Below are 17,335 nucleotides of genomic sequence, written 5' to 3'. Positions count from 1 at the left end.
ACCCTTTGAGTGGTGGGTGTGGACTCTGGCAGGATTTCAGTGTTGCTGCCTAGTTAGCCAGCGAGTGTAAGTCAGAGGTGGCAGTTTGGGAGGGTTCCCCACTTTGGTTCCAGCTTCGATCTGCCCCGTATTTCCCTAGGCTAGTAGCAAGTCCCATCCCAGCTATAGGCACCTTCACCAGAGCGTGTGGGCCCACCTCCTCTATTCTCTGGGGGCTCTGTAAATCACTAGACTGCCAAGACCAGAAAGTGAAATGGTGGCAAGATACACCTGTATTGTGCTCAGGCTCTTGAATTAATTAAAGGAGTTCAGGCGCCCACCCCATGGGTCTTACATGAGAAATTAAGTAAATAACTGTTGCCAACCCTGCAGGAACTGAGGATCTTACTGGGGGCATGGAGAAGGAGAGATGAGAACAAACACACATGAAATAAATAAAGAGCAAATACGAGAGGATATATAATCAGTCACCAAATTGTAGGTTTCACACCAAATATTCTCTCAGTTCACAAAAGGGAGGTAATGGTGATGTTTGTATTATCCTCTTGTGTTTTTAATCACTCAGTAAGTTTCTCTTGGGTGTTTGCATTCCACTCTTTGATTCTCTCTGTTGAGTGTATTAACACTCCTTGCAGGGGAGGGCTAATTTCTCTAAATTATATTGTAACACAGTTGGGGAAGAGCCAAGGATGAATTTTTGGCATTCTGGCAGTAAGAGTAGAAGCCAATCACCTTCTGAAGACCGGTGACCCGTTAGATTCTTGTTTCTGTGTGATCTGAGCCCAGACTTCTTTCTGTAGTGCTTAGCTAGCTCATTTGGTGGCATGACCTTGTTCTAAGGTAAGCATCTCCTTAGTCATTTCTCATTTATTCCTTTAGCAAATATTTTGTGAGCATATACTGTGTGTCAGGCTATTATAGCAGGAAAAGACAGGCAAGTTGCTTACTCTTCTGGAATAGACACCTGGTATTTTTAGGTTCCATAGAGTCAACCCCGACTCTGAGGGACCCTGTGCACAACAGAATGAAACACTGCTTCGTTCTGCAACATCCTCACAATTGTTATGTTTGAGCCCAATGTTACAGCCACCGTGTCAGTCCATCTCATTGGAGCCTTCCCCTTTTTCACTGTCCCTCATCTTTACCAAGTATGATGCCCTTTTCCAGGGACTGGTCCCTCCTGATAACATTGCCCATAGTACCTGAGATGAAGTCTTGTCATCCTTACTTTTAAGGAGCATTCTGGAAAGCTGTATTTCTTCAAGACAGATTTGTTTGTTTTTCTGGCAATCCATGGGAATTTTAGTATTCTTTACCAACACCATAATTCAAATGCATCAGTTCTTCTTCAGTCTTTCTTATTCATTGTCCAGTTTTTCAATTCACATAGAGATTGAAAATACTATGGCTTGGGTTAGGTGCACCTTAATCCCAAAGTGACATCTTTAATAACACTAAAGGAAGTCTTTTGCAGCAGATTCGCCCAATGCAATCAAAATATGTTGCTTGAATTCTGGACTGCTGTTTCCATGGGCTTTGTTTTTGGATTCAACTAAAATGAAATCCTCGGTAATTTCAGTCTTTTCTCCATTTATCATGATGCTGTTTATTGGTTGTGAGAATTTTTGCTTTCTTTACATTGAGTTGAAATCCATACTGAAGGCTGTAATTTTTAATCTTTGAACAGCAAATGCTTCAAGTCCTTTTTGCTTTCAGCAAGCAAGGTTATTTCATCTGCATAACACAGGTTGTTAATAAGCCGTCCACCAATCCTGATGGTATGTTCTCCTTTATACAGTCCAACTTCTCATAGTACTCTGTTCAGCATAGAGACTAAGTATGGTGAAAGAATATAGACCTGCCTGCCACACACCTTTCCTGATTTTAAACTACATAGTATCCCTTGTTCTGATGACTGCTTCCTATTCTATGGACAAGATTTCTATGTGTTCTCGAAATCTTATTCTTCACAGTGTTTTCCCATAATTTGTTTTGACCTATACAGTCAAATGTCTTTTCATAGTCAATACAACACAAGTTAACATCTTTTTGGTATTCTATGCTTTCAGACAAAATCCATCATCTAAAGTTAGCAATAATACTTGTTCCCAGTCTTTTCTGAATCCAGATTGAATTTCTGACAGTTTCCTGTCAATGTGCTGCTGCAACTGTTTTTGAATTATCTTCAGCAAAATTTTACTTATGTATGATAGCAATGATATTGTTTGATAATTTCAGCCTTCTGTTGGGTCACCTTTCTTTGGAATGGGCACAAATATGTGTCTCTTCCTATCGATTGGCCAGGTAGTGGTCTTAGAATTTTCTTGGCATAGATGCTTGAAATACACATCTTATACTAATTAAGTGGGATGGTGTGATATGAAGTGACCGGAGGCCTTATTTAGTGAGTGTTAGTAAGGGCACTTAGATCTGACGATAGGATAGTGAGCCAGCTATGAGAGTCTGGGGGAAAGAGTTTCCAGGCTGAGAGAACAGCTAGTACAAAGGATGTTAAATAAAGAGCTTGTTTGAGAAACAGAAAGGAAGCCACTGAGATTGGGGCAGGGTGAGAAAAGAAAAGCATCACTCATGGTGAGGATGGACCGAGGTAGGAGTCTTATAAATCAAGATAAAGGAATTTGTATTTTAACGATCATAGACAATGTATATTTTAGCAAGAAAGCCTTATCTTAACTTGTTACAACAGTGAGCTTGTTTAAAGAAGAGTGACCTGGTCTCACTTAGACTTTTGAAAGATCAGGCTTCCAGTGAGGGGGATGGGTGGTAGAGAGGCCAGGGAAGAATACAGGAAGACAACTAGGAGGCTGTTGCATCAAGAGATGATGAGGATGCTGGTGGTAGAGATGGAGAGAAGTGGATGAATTCACAGTATTTTGTGCATTGAGGCAGCAGGACTTGCTGATACATTGTATGTGGAGGTTTATGGAAAGAAAGGAGTAGAGGATGACCACAGGGCTTTGGGAGCCCTTGTGTGGTGCTGTGGGCTAATGTGCGTGCTGGACCGCAAAATCGGTTTGAACCGCAAGGTTGGTGGTTCAAGCTCACCAGTGCTCCTCAGAAACCTTATACAGGGTTTCTATGAGTCAGAACCAACTCAATGACACTTAACAACAACAGGGTTTTTGGATAGTGATGTTGTTAAAGAAAATAGAAAAGCCTGAAGGAGTATTGTGTGAAATTTTTGGTGTCTTATTGGGAGTCCTGGTGTGATGCTGGAGGATAATCACTGGACTGCTAACTGCAAGGCCAGCAGTTCAAACCTACCAGCTGCTTCTCAGAAATGACACAGGTTTGCTGTCAGCTGGAATGGACTCAACTGCACACCACAACACTGGATATTGTCATTGTCAAGGCATAGCCAGGGTCAGCGAAGATTGAGTACTCGCTGTATATCAGGAGTTAGGCCAGGCTCTTCAAGTATATTTCTCATTTTATCCTCACAATACCCTTTTGTTGTTGTTGTTAAGTACCGTGGAGTCAGTTCCGACTCATAGTGACCCTGCACAGGGTTTCCGAGGCTGTGAATGTTTACAGGAGCAGAACGCCTCATCTTTCTCCCACAGAACGGCTGGTAGTTTCGAACTGCTGACCTTGAGGTTGGCAGCCCAACTCATAACCACTACACTACCAGAGCTCCTTACAATACCCTTTTAGAGGGATATTATTATCTCTTTTGAGAGATGAAGTGGCTTGCTCTGGTTTGGATCCAGATCTCTTGACTCCAGGGCTCTGGGCAGACATGTTGCAAAGGGCAGACATTGAGGCTGGCTAGTTCTGGTGTGGCACTGTAGGATAAGCACTGGGCTGCTAACAGCAAGGTTATCAGTTCAGACCCACCAGCCACTCCTTGGAAACTATGAGTCAGAACCAACTCGACAGCACTTAACAGCAATGACAATGACAACAGTTCTAACACATGTTGTTAGCTTCCACTTGGAGAGAGGATAGCCACATACAGTGGTTCACCGAGGTCTGGCTCCCATGCTTCTTTCTGGAAGAGAGACCTGTCAGAGTAATGCCTGAGTGCACCAAGATTTACAAGACTTGTATATCTTGACATTTACAAAATCGTGTAAGCTGGAAAACCATTTAAATAAGATTCTCAGCCCCTTTAGGAAGCAGCAGATCAAAACGAGCAATTTTGTAAAAGTGTTAAGTAAATAAAATAAAACAGAAGGGGATATTTGTAAAGTGCAATAAAACAGAAGGAGCTGTTTGGATAGTGGTCATGTTTGAACAACAAGATAAAATTGAATAATGTCACAGAATTCTACATTTAAAAAATGTTGAAATTGCTAATGTTTGTTCTTTTTCTTTTCCTTTTTATTGTGAATTAAGTGAAGGTTTACAGAACAGATCGTTAGTCCCACTTTCAATAAATCATGCACTTTGTGTCATTACCATGAATGCAATCCCTTCCATGTACCATCAGTTACCAGTGATTACCTCTGTCGACTTTAACTCTTGCACTCCTCCCTGTCTCTTCCGCTAAATTCATCTTTGCTGTCCCAGCCTCCCCCTTGTTATCTATTGCCTCCCCCATCATCCAGAATAACATGCACCTACCCTCCACCTGGTGAATAAATTTCTCTTCACTCTTATACTGGTAACGATCATAGAAAATGTGTATTTTAGTAAGAAAGCCTTATCTTAACTTTTTACAACAGTGGTCTCATACAATATTTGTCCTTTTGTGATTGACTAATTTCTCAGCCAGCATAATGTCCTGGCTCATCCATGTTATGAGGTATTTCACAGATTCAACATAGTATTCCATTGTGTGTGTGTACCAAAGTTTGTTTAACCATTCCTCTTGTTGGTGACCATTTAAGCTGTCTGCATCTTTTTGCTATTGTGAATAGTACTGTGATGGGTGTGCCTATATCTGTTCGCGGCATGGCTCTCCTTACTGAAGGACTTATCTTTGAGGATATATCAGGGATGGCTGGGCTATAGAGTATTTCTATTTTTAACATTTTGAGGAAGCACACCACACTGTTACCCTAAGTGGTTGCACCATTTTACAGTCCCACCAGCAGTGTAGGAGGGTCCCAGTCTCTCCACACCCTCAGCATTTGCTGTTTTCTGGGGTTTTTTAAAGCTTTGTTATCAGTGCTATAAGATGACTTCTTATTATTGTTTTGATATGCATAGGATTAGCACTAGACTTCGAACCATAAAGTCAGAAGTTTGAGCTCACCAGCTGTTTGCAGAAGAAATATGAGGCTTTTTGTTCCCACAAGAGATTTAAAGCTTTGGAAACCCTATACAGTATGTTGTTGTTGTTAAGTGCCGTTGAGTCGATTCCTACCCATAGTGACCCTGTATAGGGTTTCCAAGGAGCAGCTGGTGAGCTTGAACCACTCAATTTGCAGTTCAAATGACTTTTCAGTCTGACGCATTAGACCACAGCGCCACACCAGGACTCCTCTATACAGGTTCACTAAGATTCGAAACCGACTCCGTTGCACTTCATAACAACAACAGCTAATGATCTTGAGCATTTCTTCATATATTTGCTGACTCCCTGAAAGTCTTCTGTAGTAAAGTGTCTATTCCTGTCCTCTGCCTACTTTTTAATTGGATTATTTGTCATCTTCTTGTTGAGGTGTTGAAGTGTTCTGTAAATTTTAGACTAGTTCTTGTCTGATTATGTTATTGCAAATTTCCCCCCAAAATTGTAAGTTCTCTTTTTACTCTTTTGGTGAAATCTTTTGATGCCTATAAGTATCCAGTTTTGAGGGGGGTCCCAGTCATCCATTTTGTCCTCTGCTGTTTGTGTGCTGTCAGTTACGTTCATGCCATGGATCCGAGCCCCTAAGCTTGCCCCTATTTTTTCACTCATGATCTTTATAGTTCTGAGTTTCACAGTTAGGTCTTTAATCCATGTTGAGTTTGTTTTTGTAAATGGCATGAGATACAAATTCTTGTTTCATTCTTCTGCAAATGGATTTCCAGTTTTGTCAGCACCATTTGTTGAAGAGACTATCTTTTCCCCGTTTAATGTGATCTTTGCCAAAGATCAGGCTGATGGTAGGTGAATTTACTCCTGGATTCTCAATTGTTTTCCACTGATTTGTATGTGAAATGGCAAATGTTTAGTTGCATATGTGTTTACCACAAAGAGAAAAATGAACATCATAAGGAGGTGAAGAAATGTTGAGAGAATGTGGAGATGCTGTACCAATTCTTGATTGCTGCCTCGTGACTCTGCTGACCAAATGAGAACTATTAAGCACTTGTCTTCTTGGAGTTGAGTTTCAATTTCCACTTATGGAACATTAATAGGATCATTATTAGGTTACCCAGGACCCTTGGTTTTCTTGAGACACTGGGATTCAGAACAAAGATATTGAGTGCCTTAAGAAGCCTAAAGGCAATGCTGAATGTGGCTTTATGCCTGCAGGGCAACTCTTTTAGAATATTCTGGGATCTCATTGAGGAGTCAGAAGGTCCAGAGTAGCAAATACCACTGAGCATATTGATGAGGGAGGAGAAGAGTGTCTTGATGGAAGGCCTAGCTCAAGCTTTGAAGCCAGATGCTTCCCGTACTTTTTAAGCTGTTTCTACTCTTCTCAGTACCACAGGTCAGACAAGACCAGTGCTGACGGAGCAGAGTTGTCAAGTTCTTAGCTCACTCATGTCAGAATCCTAGATTCTGACCTCCAGGGTCGAGCATCATCGTGATAATTCCAGAACTTTCTTACCATACCAAAAACTTGCTGTGCTAAATACTTGGAAGCTTTATATTTATTTAACCAGTCAGAGTTGCTGCTCATTTTATAGTCAGAATGTGTATGATTAGAAAATTAATCTTGCAAAAAAGTTACAAGAAAGAAACTATAGTCTCCATTTATATTTTGACTAGCTCTGTCTGTGGTTGTAGGTGGACTCATTGTTTTGGTGTTTTTTTGACTTTTTACTGTGATTTGGGTGATAATTTACAGGGCAGACTGATTTTCCATTCAACCATTCATGAGCATTTTGCTTCATGACCTGGATTATTATAATCCCCACAATGTAACAGCACTCTTCCTACTTCTTCCCTGTGGTTCCCGTTTCTATTCATCTTTCCTTCCTGACTCTTCCTGCCTTAGGAGCTTTGTTGTTGTTAAGTGCCATCAAGTCAGTTCTGACTCATAGCGACCCTGTATAGGGTTTCTGTGGAGCAGCTGGTGGGTTTGAACTGCCAACCTTGCAGTTCAAACCAACCTTGTGGTCCAGTGCTTATCCTACAGCACCACAGTAGGACTTGGAAGTTTCATCTCTGGGCAAATAGCTGGACGCAGTCTTGTCGAAGTGTCCTGTTATACATGTACAAGAGCCTCTTGGATGCATGGTGCCTGGCTGGTGGGTGGAAAAGCTGGTCCTAGGTGTGAACTTCAGAAGATGATGCCAAGGCGAAACCTTTGTTATACCATGTGCATATCAATTTCAATTAGCCCTGGTTCTCATTTTGTTTTCTTTTCCAAGTTGCTTATGTTTGCTGCCAGACTTCTTAGGGGGCCTTAAGCAATTCCTTCCTGGCGTGAGACTTGTGAAGACGTGCTTCTTTACCAGCACCATTGCCTGAGGCCTGCCTTCATGGGATCACCTTCTCTTTGTGCTCCCTGATCCTCAGTCAGGAGACATTGGTTGCCACTCATTTTTGAGTAGCTGCTCCTGGGAGGAAGAGCAGGATCTGAAAATAAAGGCTAGGTTGTGTTTTACCTCATTTACCAACTTACTTTCTCAACATCCTGAAGAGAAGCAAAAGCTCTGGTATGGAGGGGAAAGGTTGTGTGCTCCCTTGAAACCAGCCACAAGGCTCTCAGTCCTGCCATCTTGGCCCCACCAGGGAGCCAGGTGGCAATTCAGGTTTAGGAACAAGTATTTCAGGGGATGTGTTTGTGCCTGCTGAGTGCTTCTTGAGACAGGATGATAGGATATGAGAGTCCCTCACACACACACCCCCTTTCAGTTATGTTTTATTGCATTTTTGGTGAAAGTTTACACAGCAGGTTAGTTTCCATTTGACAATTTCCACACAATTTGTTCAGTGACATTAGTTACATCTATCACAATATGTCAACATCCCCGCCCCCTCTGTTTGCATGTGTTCCATTTTCAGTGCTGAGGAGAGATTTGGGAAACTTCATAATCATCACTCTCTCCTTGTGTTCAGTGGATTCCATTTCCAGGCATCTACTTCCCTGCTCCTGTATCTTCTCATCTTTGCTTCTGATTAATTGTGGCCCTTTTGTCTTACAAACAAAACAGCAACAAAAAAACAAACCCCCCCAAATCCACTGTCATTGAGTCAATTCTTATTCATAGTGACCCTATATAGGGGTCTTGACTGTAAATTTTTGTGGAAAGAGACAGCCTCATCTTTCTTTCAAGAAGTGGATTTGAACCACTGATCATGTGGTTAATAGCCTAACACTTAACTCACAGCTCCACCAGGGCTCCTTATACTGATGGTTTTTAAGTAGGAGTTTATCTTACAGGTAACATCTTTTGTTTTATGTACTTCTTTACTATTTCCCTAAAAGGTTAACTCTGGCATGGGCGTGGTTCTAGGTTTAAAGAGTGCCTCAGGGAGTTATCTGTTCCCTACTGTTTCAGTTTGCCTGGCTTTAGTTTTTAAATACAAATTTGAGTTCTGTTCCATATTTTTCTCCCATCCTATCTGGGACCAGCTATTGTGATGTCCTGGTCAGAATAGTCAGTGATGGTAGCTGGGCATTGTCTAGTTTGTCTGGTCTCAGAATAGTTGAGGTTGTGGCTCATGTGGATTATGTTTCTTTGGACATGAGAGACTTTATAGTTTTAGAACCAGGAAATGGAGCTGACTGGAGCTCCTTTGGGAAGCTGAAATGTTGGGGACAGCAAGGAAAGCGAGAGGACTTTGCAATCTCCAAATGAGTTTAGGGATCCAGTATTTGTTTGGTGAGGACACACCTGGAGTGGTGGAAAGAGATCAGAAGGGTGGTTGCATTCAGGGAACACAAAAGTTGCCTGTTGTTGATAAGTGCCATCAAGTCGATTCTGACTCACAGTGACTCTGTATAGGGTTTCCAAGGAGCCGCGGATGGATTTGACTGCCAACCTTGTGGTTCACAGTCAGTACCGATCCTACATTGCCACACCAGGAGTGGTGGTGGACAGATCACCTACTCTTTCTGAGCCTTGCTTTCTTCGTCTATAACCTGTTGTGATGACACAAAACTTACCTGCCAGGTATTTATGAAGTAGCCCAAGCAACCTAGCTCATGCTCCTTTGCTCAGAATGCTAACTCTCAGTATTCAGGAGACATTGCTCTGGTTCATCTCGTTTCTCAATGTGTAAGTCTTTGGTTGTTTGAACAGCGTTCCAATAGCATCTCATTGCCCAGAACCTCAGTCTCCTTATCTGTAACATAGATTGTGGGAAAAAGAGAAGGCTTTCTGCTCCCGAAAAGATTTAAAGCCTTGAAAACCCTAAAACAGCATCACTAAGAGTCGGAACCGACTCCACGGCACATAACAACAATAGGGTGCTATCCTGCTTGCCAAGCAGTTCAAGGCCACAACAGCATCATCACCATCTCCTGCTTATAGGAAGTTTCAGTGTGGTCACACTCATCATCTGTATTTGGTCTATTGAAGGAGCCCTGCTGGCGCTGTGCATAAGCACTGGACTGCTAACTACCAGGTCGGCAGTTCAGACCCACCAGCCATTCTTTAGGAGAAAGGTGAGACTTTCTGTTCTCAGAAGCTTTATAACTTTATACAGGGTCACTAAGAATGGAACTGGCTCTATGCCAGATAGACTATGTATCATTACGACAGGTTACAGGTGAGGAAAGCACAGCCCAGAAAGAGTAGGCGTGTGGTTCCCGTGTTGTTGTTAAGAGTCATGGCGTCAGTTCCAACTCATAGCAACCCTGTCTAAGGTTTCCAAGGAATACCTGGTAGATTTGAACTGCTGACTTTGTAGTTCACAGTCCAGTGAACACATTCCCCAAAGTTGGCTCTAGGTCTAATCAAATAATAGCTATCTTTTGTCTACTTTAAAAACATATTCTTCTCTCTAATTTTATCTTAGTATAAAAATGACCTTAGTACCCACCCCTTCCAGCTCAGGAATCATTTATCCAAGACTCTGGGCAGATTTAGGCTGGTGCAAGTTGAGGGTTGGAGGAAAAGGAGTTGCAATGAAGGGAAGTGCTGGTTGGTTACTGCTTTTGGTCCTCATCTACCAGAAATCCACCCAGCTGACCTGGTGGTAGGAACAAAGGCAGTTTGAGGGCTCGGTGACTGTCATATATGCATTGTCATTCAGAACTTTGGCTTTGGACCAAGAAGTGGGGGAGGGGATAGTAGGATGGCCCTGTTTTTCTGATGCCTGTCTTTAGGATTTTCTGGTTGTGGCTGAGATGCTGCCAGACCAACAGATTCCCAAGGGAAGAGGACAGCTGATTATGATGCAAAGAGCACAGAGTTTGTAAATTCAAGATCTGGATTCATGTCCTGGTCTTATCATTTTTTGGTTTAACCTCCTCTCAGCCCAGTCTCCTCATTCCTACAATGGGGGTTGATGGTGTTAATAGTTGACATATGTAAGAAAATGTCATGTAGATTTTAAGCATTTGCTAGTGCAAAGTGTCCTTGTTGTTTTATTTTTATGCCCACTATGTGCTCTGTCTTATAGTTATGAGTTGGACTTTTCATGAGGCAGGTCTAGAGAGAGAGCTGAAATTAGAGCTCATGTTTTCAAGGTTCCTGACAAGTGGAGATGACTTTCTAGAAGAGTCTGGGTGTAAATACATCTAACCATAGAACATGGTATAAGGAATTCTGAAACAGGTGCTAAGGGGCCTGCTTCTCTTTGCCTAGATTTTCATGCCTTAAGTCTGCCTTTTTGGGAAGACTGGTCTGTAGCCTGCCAGATGAGGTCATAGGATTCCAAGGGCTGGCCTGGGAGTAGGAGCTGGGAATTGAGAGGCTGCCTGTGGTTGGGGGAGAGGAGGTGGCAGGGGTGGGGCACTGTTGCAGAGCTCAGGCAGCAGCCCAGCCATCAGGCTTTGCCTGCTTGTTGAGATTCAGGCTGCTTGAACCGTGCTCGGTGCCCAGCTTGTTCCAGACACAGAGCACAGGACAGACTGGAGGGCTGGAGTAAGGACTTTCGTAGGCCTGAGGGTGTCTTTGGACTTGGCCTTTCTGTTATATTGACTTAGACCTACTACTTATCTCTAGGGAGACTCAGTGTTCTGCTTGGAGGTGGTTTAACATCGTAACACTGCCAAACTCAGATCATCTGCTGACTCTGATTGTGAACACATTTTAACTATGTGAATCAGGAAACTTTAAAAAAAAGTCAATAAACTTTGATTAAGTGATTTTACCTCTGGGACTTTAACCCCAAAAAATAATTTGCAGAAAAAGCCTATATTCAAAAATGTTATTGATTTTAACAGTGAGGAGGTGAGACACCTAAAATGCCCCACACCGATGCCCAGCACTAGAGGACTGTAAGGAGTCCTGGTGTGGTGCTGTGGGTTCATGCGCTAGACCACAAAGTCATTGGAACCGTGACGTTGGCAGTTCTAGCTCACCAGCCACTCCTCGGGAACCCTATACAGGGTTGCCGTGAGTTAGAACCGACTCAACAACACCTAACAACAACAAGAGGACTATAAACCTTTCCAGAAGGTGGCTGAGGGTGGCACAAACAGTTAAGTGCTGGGCTATAGTCATACCTTGGAGATACTGTGTGTTCAGTTCCAGATCACTGCAATAAAGTGAGTGTCATAATAATGCAAGTCCCTGGAAATTTTTGGTGTCCCAGTGCATACAACAGTTATTTTTATGTTAATAACTATAGTCTACTGTGTGTGCTGTATGTAACCCTGGTGTGGCACTGTGGGTAATGCACTGGGCTGCAAAGTCGGTATGAATCGCCAAGTTCAAACTCAGCAGCCACTCCTTGGAAACCCCATACAGGGGCTCTATAGGTCGGTACTGACTCGAGGACACTTAACATCAGCACACCACTACAGCATTGTGAAAACATTTTAAGAGTTGTGAGAATTGCCAAAACACGACAGAGACATGTAGTGAGCACATGCTGTAGGAAAAATAGCACCCACAGACTTGCTGAACGCTGGGTTGCCACAAGCCTTCAATTTTGTAAAAACAACAACAACAAACAAATGCAGTGTCAGGGAAGTGCAATAAAGTGGAGCGCAGTAAAACGAGGTATGCCTGTACTAGCCGACAGGTTTGAACCCACCCCCAGGCTGATCAGACAGGTCTGGTGATGTGCTGCCAAACATCACCTGTGGAGCAGGTCCCTGTGAGTCGGAATCCACTTCACAACTAACCTGACAACAAAATCATAAGGAGTGGGACTTTGTGTTCAATTTGCTATGTCCCTAGCCTCTAAGACAGTGCTCAGGACACAGCAATTATATTTTGAATGGGTTTATGAGGAAACAGATTGCACCCATATGATAAGGCACCCATATGATAAGATTATTTCAAATGAAGCTGTCTTAATGACGTAGGAAATTTCTGCGTTAATATGTAGTAAAACTAGAAGATCCAGCTTTTACTCTACAGTGTAAGCACAAGTTTTTAAAACACTGGAAGAAAAGGAAAGCTTACAATGAGAAGTTTGTTGTTGTTAAGGGCCCTTGAGTTAGTTCTGACTCATAGCGACCCTGTATAGTTTCCAAGGAGTGGCTGGTGAGTTTGAGGTCATAGGTGACTTTTTTTCTGTCTGTCTTTTCTAAATTTCTACAATGTCCATGTATTAATTTTGTGGTTGTGAAAAATGTTTGAAGTAACACTTAATTCTTTTAAAAGGAAGGAGGCTAGATTAGTTTATTCATGGAGCAAACCAGCAGCCTCTAGACTCAGCCACCCAGGGGCCTCGAGGATGGAAAGCCAGTTCCTCCTTTTCAAAGAACCAGGCACCTTCTGTGGATACACAAACACCTACACACTTGGTTGTGTCTTTCAGCTTGGCACGGAAGCTGATCCGACCTAACTTCAAAAGGGTGATAGAAACTCCAGTGTTGAAATTGTGCAGGTCTTGTTGCAGAGACATGCCCATACATTTATATCCCATCACTGAAGTGAAGACATTTGGGTGTAGGGAGAAGAATTTTAAGAAGATAGGATTTTCTGGGTGGGTGGCTAATTCTTAGAATTCCTTCCTTGGGTCATGGTTGTTGGAAGCTGTTGAAAGTGCCGCCTGCCTTCCTTCATTTTGATTTGGCCTGTGCCCTCTTAAAGTAATTTTATGTTCAGTGTCTCAGTTTGTTGAAGTGTAACTATCTCTCTAAGATAGAGTGTTCTCTCTCTCTTGGAGCCAAGACTTTCCTAGAATTAAAATCCCTGCCCGTTAGGTGGGCTTTGGTACCTGAGCTGGAAGGTATTGGCATTTAAAGGTAGCTGAGTTCTGACAGATCAAAGGCATAGCAGAGAACAGAGTCTCCATTTCTCACCCTGGGAGGAATCTTTGGTGACCAAGGGTTCCCAAACATTACTGCCTTGTTGTTGTGTTTGTAATCCCATCCATTCACACTGCGCCCCATTCATCACCTCTCTCTTTCTCTTTAGCCATAACCAGCATACCACAGTATTTAAGCATCCTGTGACCGGGAAGTTTTCTCCAGAAAATAGTGAATTCATTCTTCAAGAAGAGTAAGTACTTTTGTCTATTCTCTATATCCAGCAGAATTTAGGAACTTAAAGGCATTTGTTCAAAACAAAGCTTGTTGAACTATCCTCTCTCCAGATAAAGAGAGACTTGGAGTGGGCTAGTTGATTAAATGCAAGAAGACTTTTGTTTGCAGTCTCCAGACTTCTCTCAGTGGGAAGATATGGAAGAAGAAAGATGGTGTGGGCAGTGTGCTATGTTTGGTATTGAAGATTCTCAAAGGCGCTTGGACCCAAACGAACCTTCCCCCGAAGCATCCTCTAATAATACTAGCTGTGCTCTGAAAGGACCCACTCATCTCGTGTGAAAATTCCTTAAGGATAGCCTCAGACAGAGATGAACCAGTCTCCCCAGGCAGCCTCAAACAACAGTCCAAAATCAGGGTTTAGAAAGAACTGGGTTTGAGGAAAGGATTCCTGGTGGCACAGTGGTAAGCACTGGGCTGCTAACTGAAAAGTGAGAGGTTGAAATCTACCAGTCACTCCATGGAGAGAAAGAGTTAGCAGTCTGTTTCCATAAAGAATATAGCCTTGGAAAACCTTTTGGAATAGTTCTGTTCTGTCCTATAGCTGTGAGTTGGAATTGAACCAATAGTGGTGGGTTTGGCTTATTGGTTTGGGGGTTGAAGAAAGCTGATGGCACCCACTGTCCCTGAACAGTTTGCTCACTTTCCCTAACACAGGATCATTCTTGCTCTTCAGTCTGTTTCTGTGGGGCTATGAGAGTGTTCATAGTCAGATTCTACCACCTAGGGCTTGTCTACCTAAAAATGCATGTACAACCCAAGCGTGATGTCGTCTTCTCCCCAAGAAGGCAGAGAAAATACACAGGTGACTCTACTCTCTTCCTCTCACCGGAGACATTTCTGCTTGAAAAGTTTAAAAAGGGACATTGACTTTACGGTGTTTCTTTTAGGTTGTTGTTTTATTACCCCAAATAATTTTGCCTCTGCCAGTCACCTATCACATCTAATCATCGATGAATTGCATTGTTGTATTTAGCTGCTGTGGAGTTGACAACCAATTCCTGGCGACCCCATGAAACAATGCTATCAGATCCTGCATGATTGGTTCCATGCTGAACAATTGTGATCCATAGGGATAGGATTTTCATTGACTGATTTTTGGAAGTAGATCACCAGACCTTTCTTCCTACTTCATCTTAATCTGGAAGTTCTACTGAGACCTATTCAACATCATAGCAACACACAAGTCTCCACTGATAGATGGGTGTTGTCTATGCACAAGGTACATTAGCCAGGAGTCAAACTCTGGTCTCCCACATTATTGTTGTTAAATGCTGTCAAGTCGGTTCCAACTCATAGTGACAGAGGAGCGGCTGGTGAGTTTGAACCATGAACCTTGTAGTTCAAACCAACCTTGCAGTCCAGTGCGTTATCCTGCAGCGCCACACCAGATCTCCCACATAGAAGGATAGAATTCTCTAAACTACCAAAGCAGCCTAAATAAATTTCAGGCAGTCCCTGGGTTGTGAACAAGATTCGTTCCTATGTGTGTCTGAATTTCTAGGTAACTTGGAACAGAGATGCACAGTTCTTTTTTAGCCTTTTCAATAATTTAAAAGCAGAAAGTGAGTATGATTGTGATGGAGAATTTGATGTAACTCAGGGTGTGGTACTGTAGGATTAACACTGGACTGTAGATCACATGGTTGATAGCTCAAACCCACCAGCTGCTCCTTGAAAAGCCTATACATGGTTGTTATGAGTCAGAATCGATTGATGGCACTTAACAATAACAAGAGGTCAGTTCAAAGGTTTAGAGTGAGGACAAACTTATATAACATAAAAGGGCAAGAAAGAGTTTACAAGTTGAGTTCATCTCTAAGGAACTTACTGTACAATGAGGGGGCTTCAAAAACTTTAAAATAGAAAAATAATGGAATTTTTTCACAATCTTTTTGAAGCCCTCTCATATAGGTATTTATATTTTTATAGCATTTTCCTCCCCATCATACATCTTCAAACTTTTTATGAAATTGTTTGAAAAATGTCACACATGTGCAAGTTTCTCTCTAGATAATGGTAACAAATCCATTGTATTATCACCCACCTTCAACAGTTTTCAAAACCCGGCTAATTTAATTTCATTTATATTCTTCCCCTCGTCCCCTGGATTATTCTGAAGCAAATTCCAAACATATCATTTCTCTTTTTCAGTATTTTCAGCTTAGAATCATTATCCTACTGAGTTTTGAAAGTTGGAAATCTATAATTATGATAATACTGACGTTCATTTCATGCTTACTCTGTGTCAAATACCTTGCCAAGGAGCCACATGCATATCTCACTTAATACAGTAATCTTGAGAGATAGCTCATCATCACCATTTTCAAGATGAACAAAGTGAGACCCAAAGAAATCAAGTCATAGACCCATAGTAGCCTGGCTGGAAGTAGAAGAGCTTAGGTGTCAGCCAGGATAGCAAGACTCCAGGATCTGTGTGGTGTTTCATCCAGCCCCAGCCCTAGAAAGGAACTGCTTGATAAATAATTTTGAGGCTAGTGGTCTGTGGGATATGATAGCCAGACTCTTGGGGCCGTGGGTCCGACTTTGGAGGCGTTAATACTCTTAGAGAGGGAGAGGGAGTGGGTGGAAGGTAAAGGTTATCTTGTCTCCCAGATTGAGAAATAACTTATGTGTAAAGACAGAACCGGAATGTGGATTCCCTGGATTCCAGCTCAGAATGAGTTTTGTTTATAGAATCTTAAAGGTCAGAAACTCTTGGAAGGTCATTGAGTTCAGTCCCCTTTCCTTCAATGTTCTAAAGACATGGGCACCTGCCATTATTCAATGCCTGTATGGAGAACCCATGGGAACACTTAGGAAGTTTGCAACTTCAGTTGCTAGGAAAGAGTTGATAGAGAAGCAGGCTTTCCATCACTAAACACACCTCCTTTCACACACATCTTTCCTTTTCATTCTTTTTTTGGGTTTCACCAATACATAGGGTTATCTTTTTCCATTTATCCTTTGTGTGTTTTTTATTTAAGTTTTTATTGTGAATTATTTGTTAGTTTACATGGGTGAACATTATCTTTACATTCATCCTATCGTATTTTGTTTCGTTGCAATGATCACAATCCACTGCATGCATCATCAAACAACCAAAGGGTACACCCTGCACGCCTGCCCCCCGGCCACTAGCACACAGCCCCTCTCTCTCCCTGATTCCAGAGTCCCCAGCAGCTCTTTCTGTCTAAGTCATCGTCTCTGCCTCCATCCCTAGTGTCACTGCCTCCCTGGACAGGGTCTCCCACTTCGCTTGTCTCCCTTGATGGTTCCAGGGATCTCCGCTCCTGGACTGCAAAAGCAGCCACTCCTCTCTTTTTGTTACCACACATTTACCTTTCCAACACTCATTGTCATATCTGATAGCATTCATTCCCTATTGCACCACAGGAGTCCTTTCCCCCTCACCTTTTATCAACCCCCATCCAGACAGGTTGGAAACAATTCAGTGGAGATTCTACCTTTCCCTGTATCCTCTGGAACTAGGTTCCTTATTGAAAGCTTGTAAGCCAGTCACTTCTTGCCTTTGTTTGTTGTTGTTGTTAAGTGCCGTCGAGTCGGTTCCGACCCATAGCGACCCTGTACAGGGTTTC

At 42.4% G+C, this 17,335-nt stretch overlaps 1 protein-coding gene across 1 annotated transcript in view; it reads left to right on the top strand.

Annotated features, from left to right (window-relative positions):
* The window catches only part of PLEKHA7 (pleckstrin homology domain containing, family A member 7), a 288,250-nt gene that overhangs the window by 165,793 nt on the left and 105,122 nt on the right, over positions 1-17,335 (top strand). The window contains exon 4 of the mRNA XM_006865828.1: positions 13,612-13,695. Coding sequence (XP_006865890.1) covers positions 13,612-13,695 — 84 coding nt within the window. The remainder of the gene's footprint in view (positions 1-13,611; positions 13,696-17,335) is intronic.

This window comes from Chrysochloris asiatica, unplaced genomic scaffold (assembly GCF_000296735.1).
Source record: "Chrysochloris asiatica unplaced genomic scaffold, ChrAsi1.0 scaffold00083, whole genome shotgun sequence".
Taxonomy (NCBI): domain Eukaryota; kingdom Metazoa; phylum Chordata; class Mammalia; order Afrosoricida; family Chrysochloridae; genus Chrysochloris; species Chrysochloris asiatica.
Note: the sequence above shows the minus strand (reverse complement) of the source record. Positions and strands in the feature narration are given on the sequence as shown.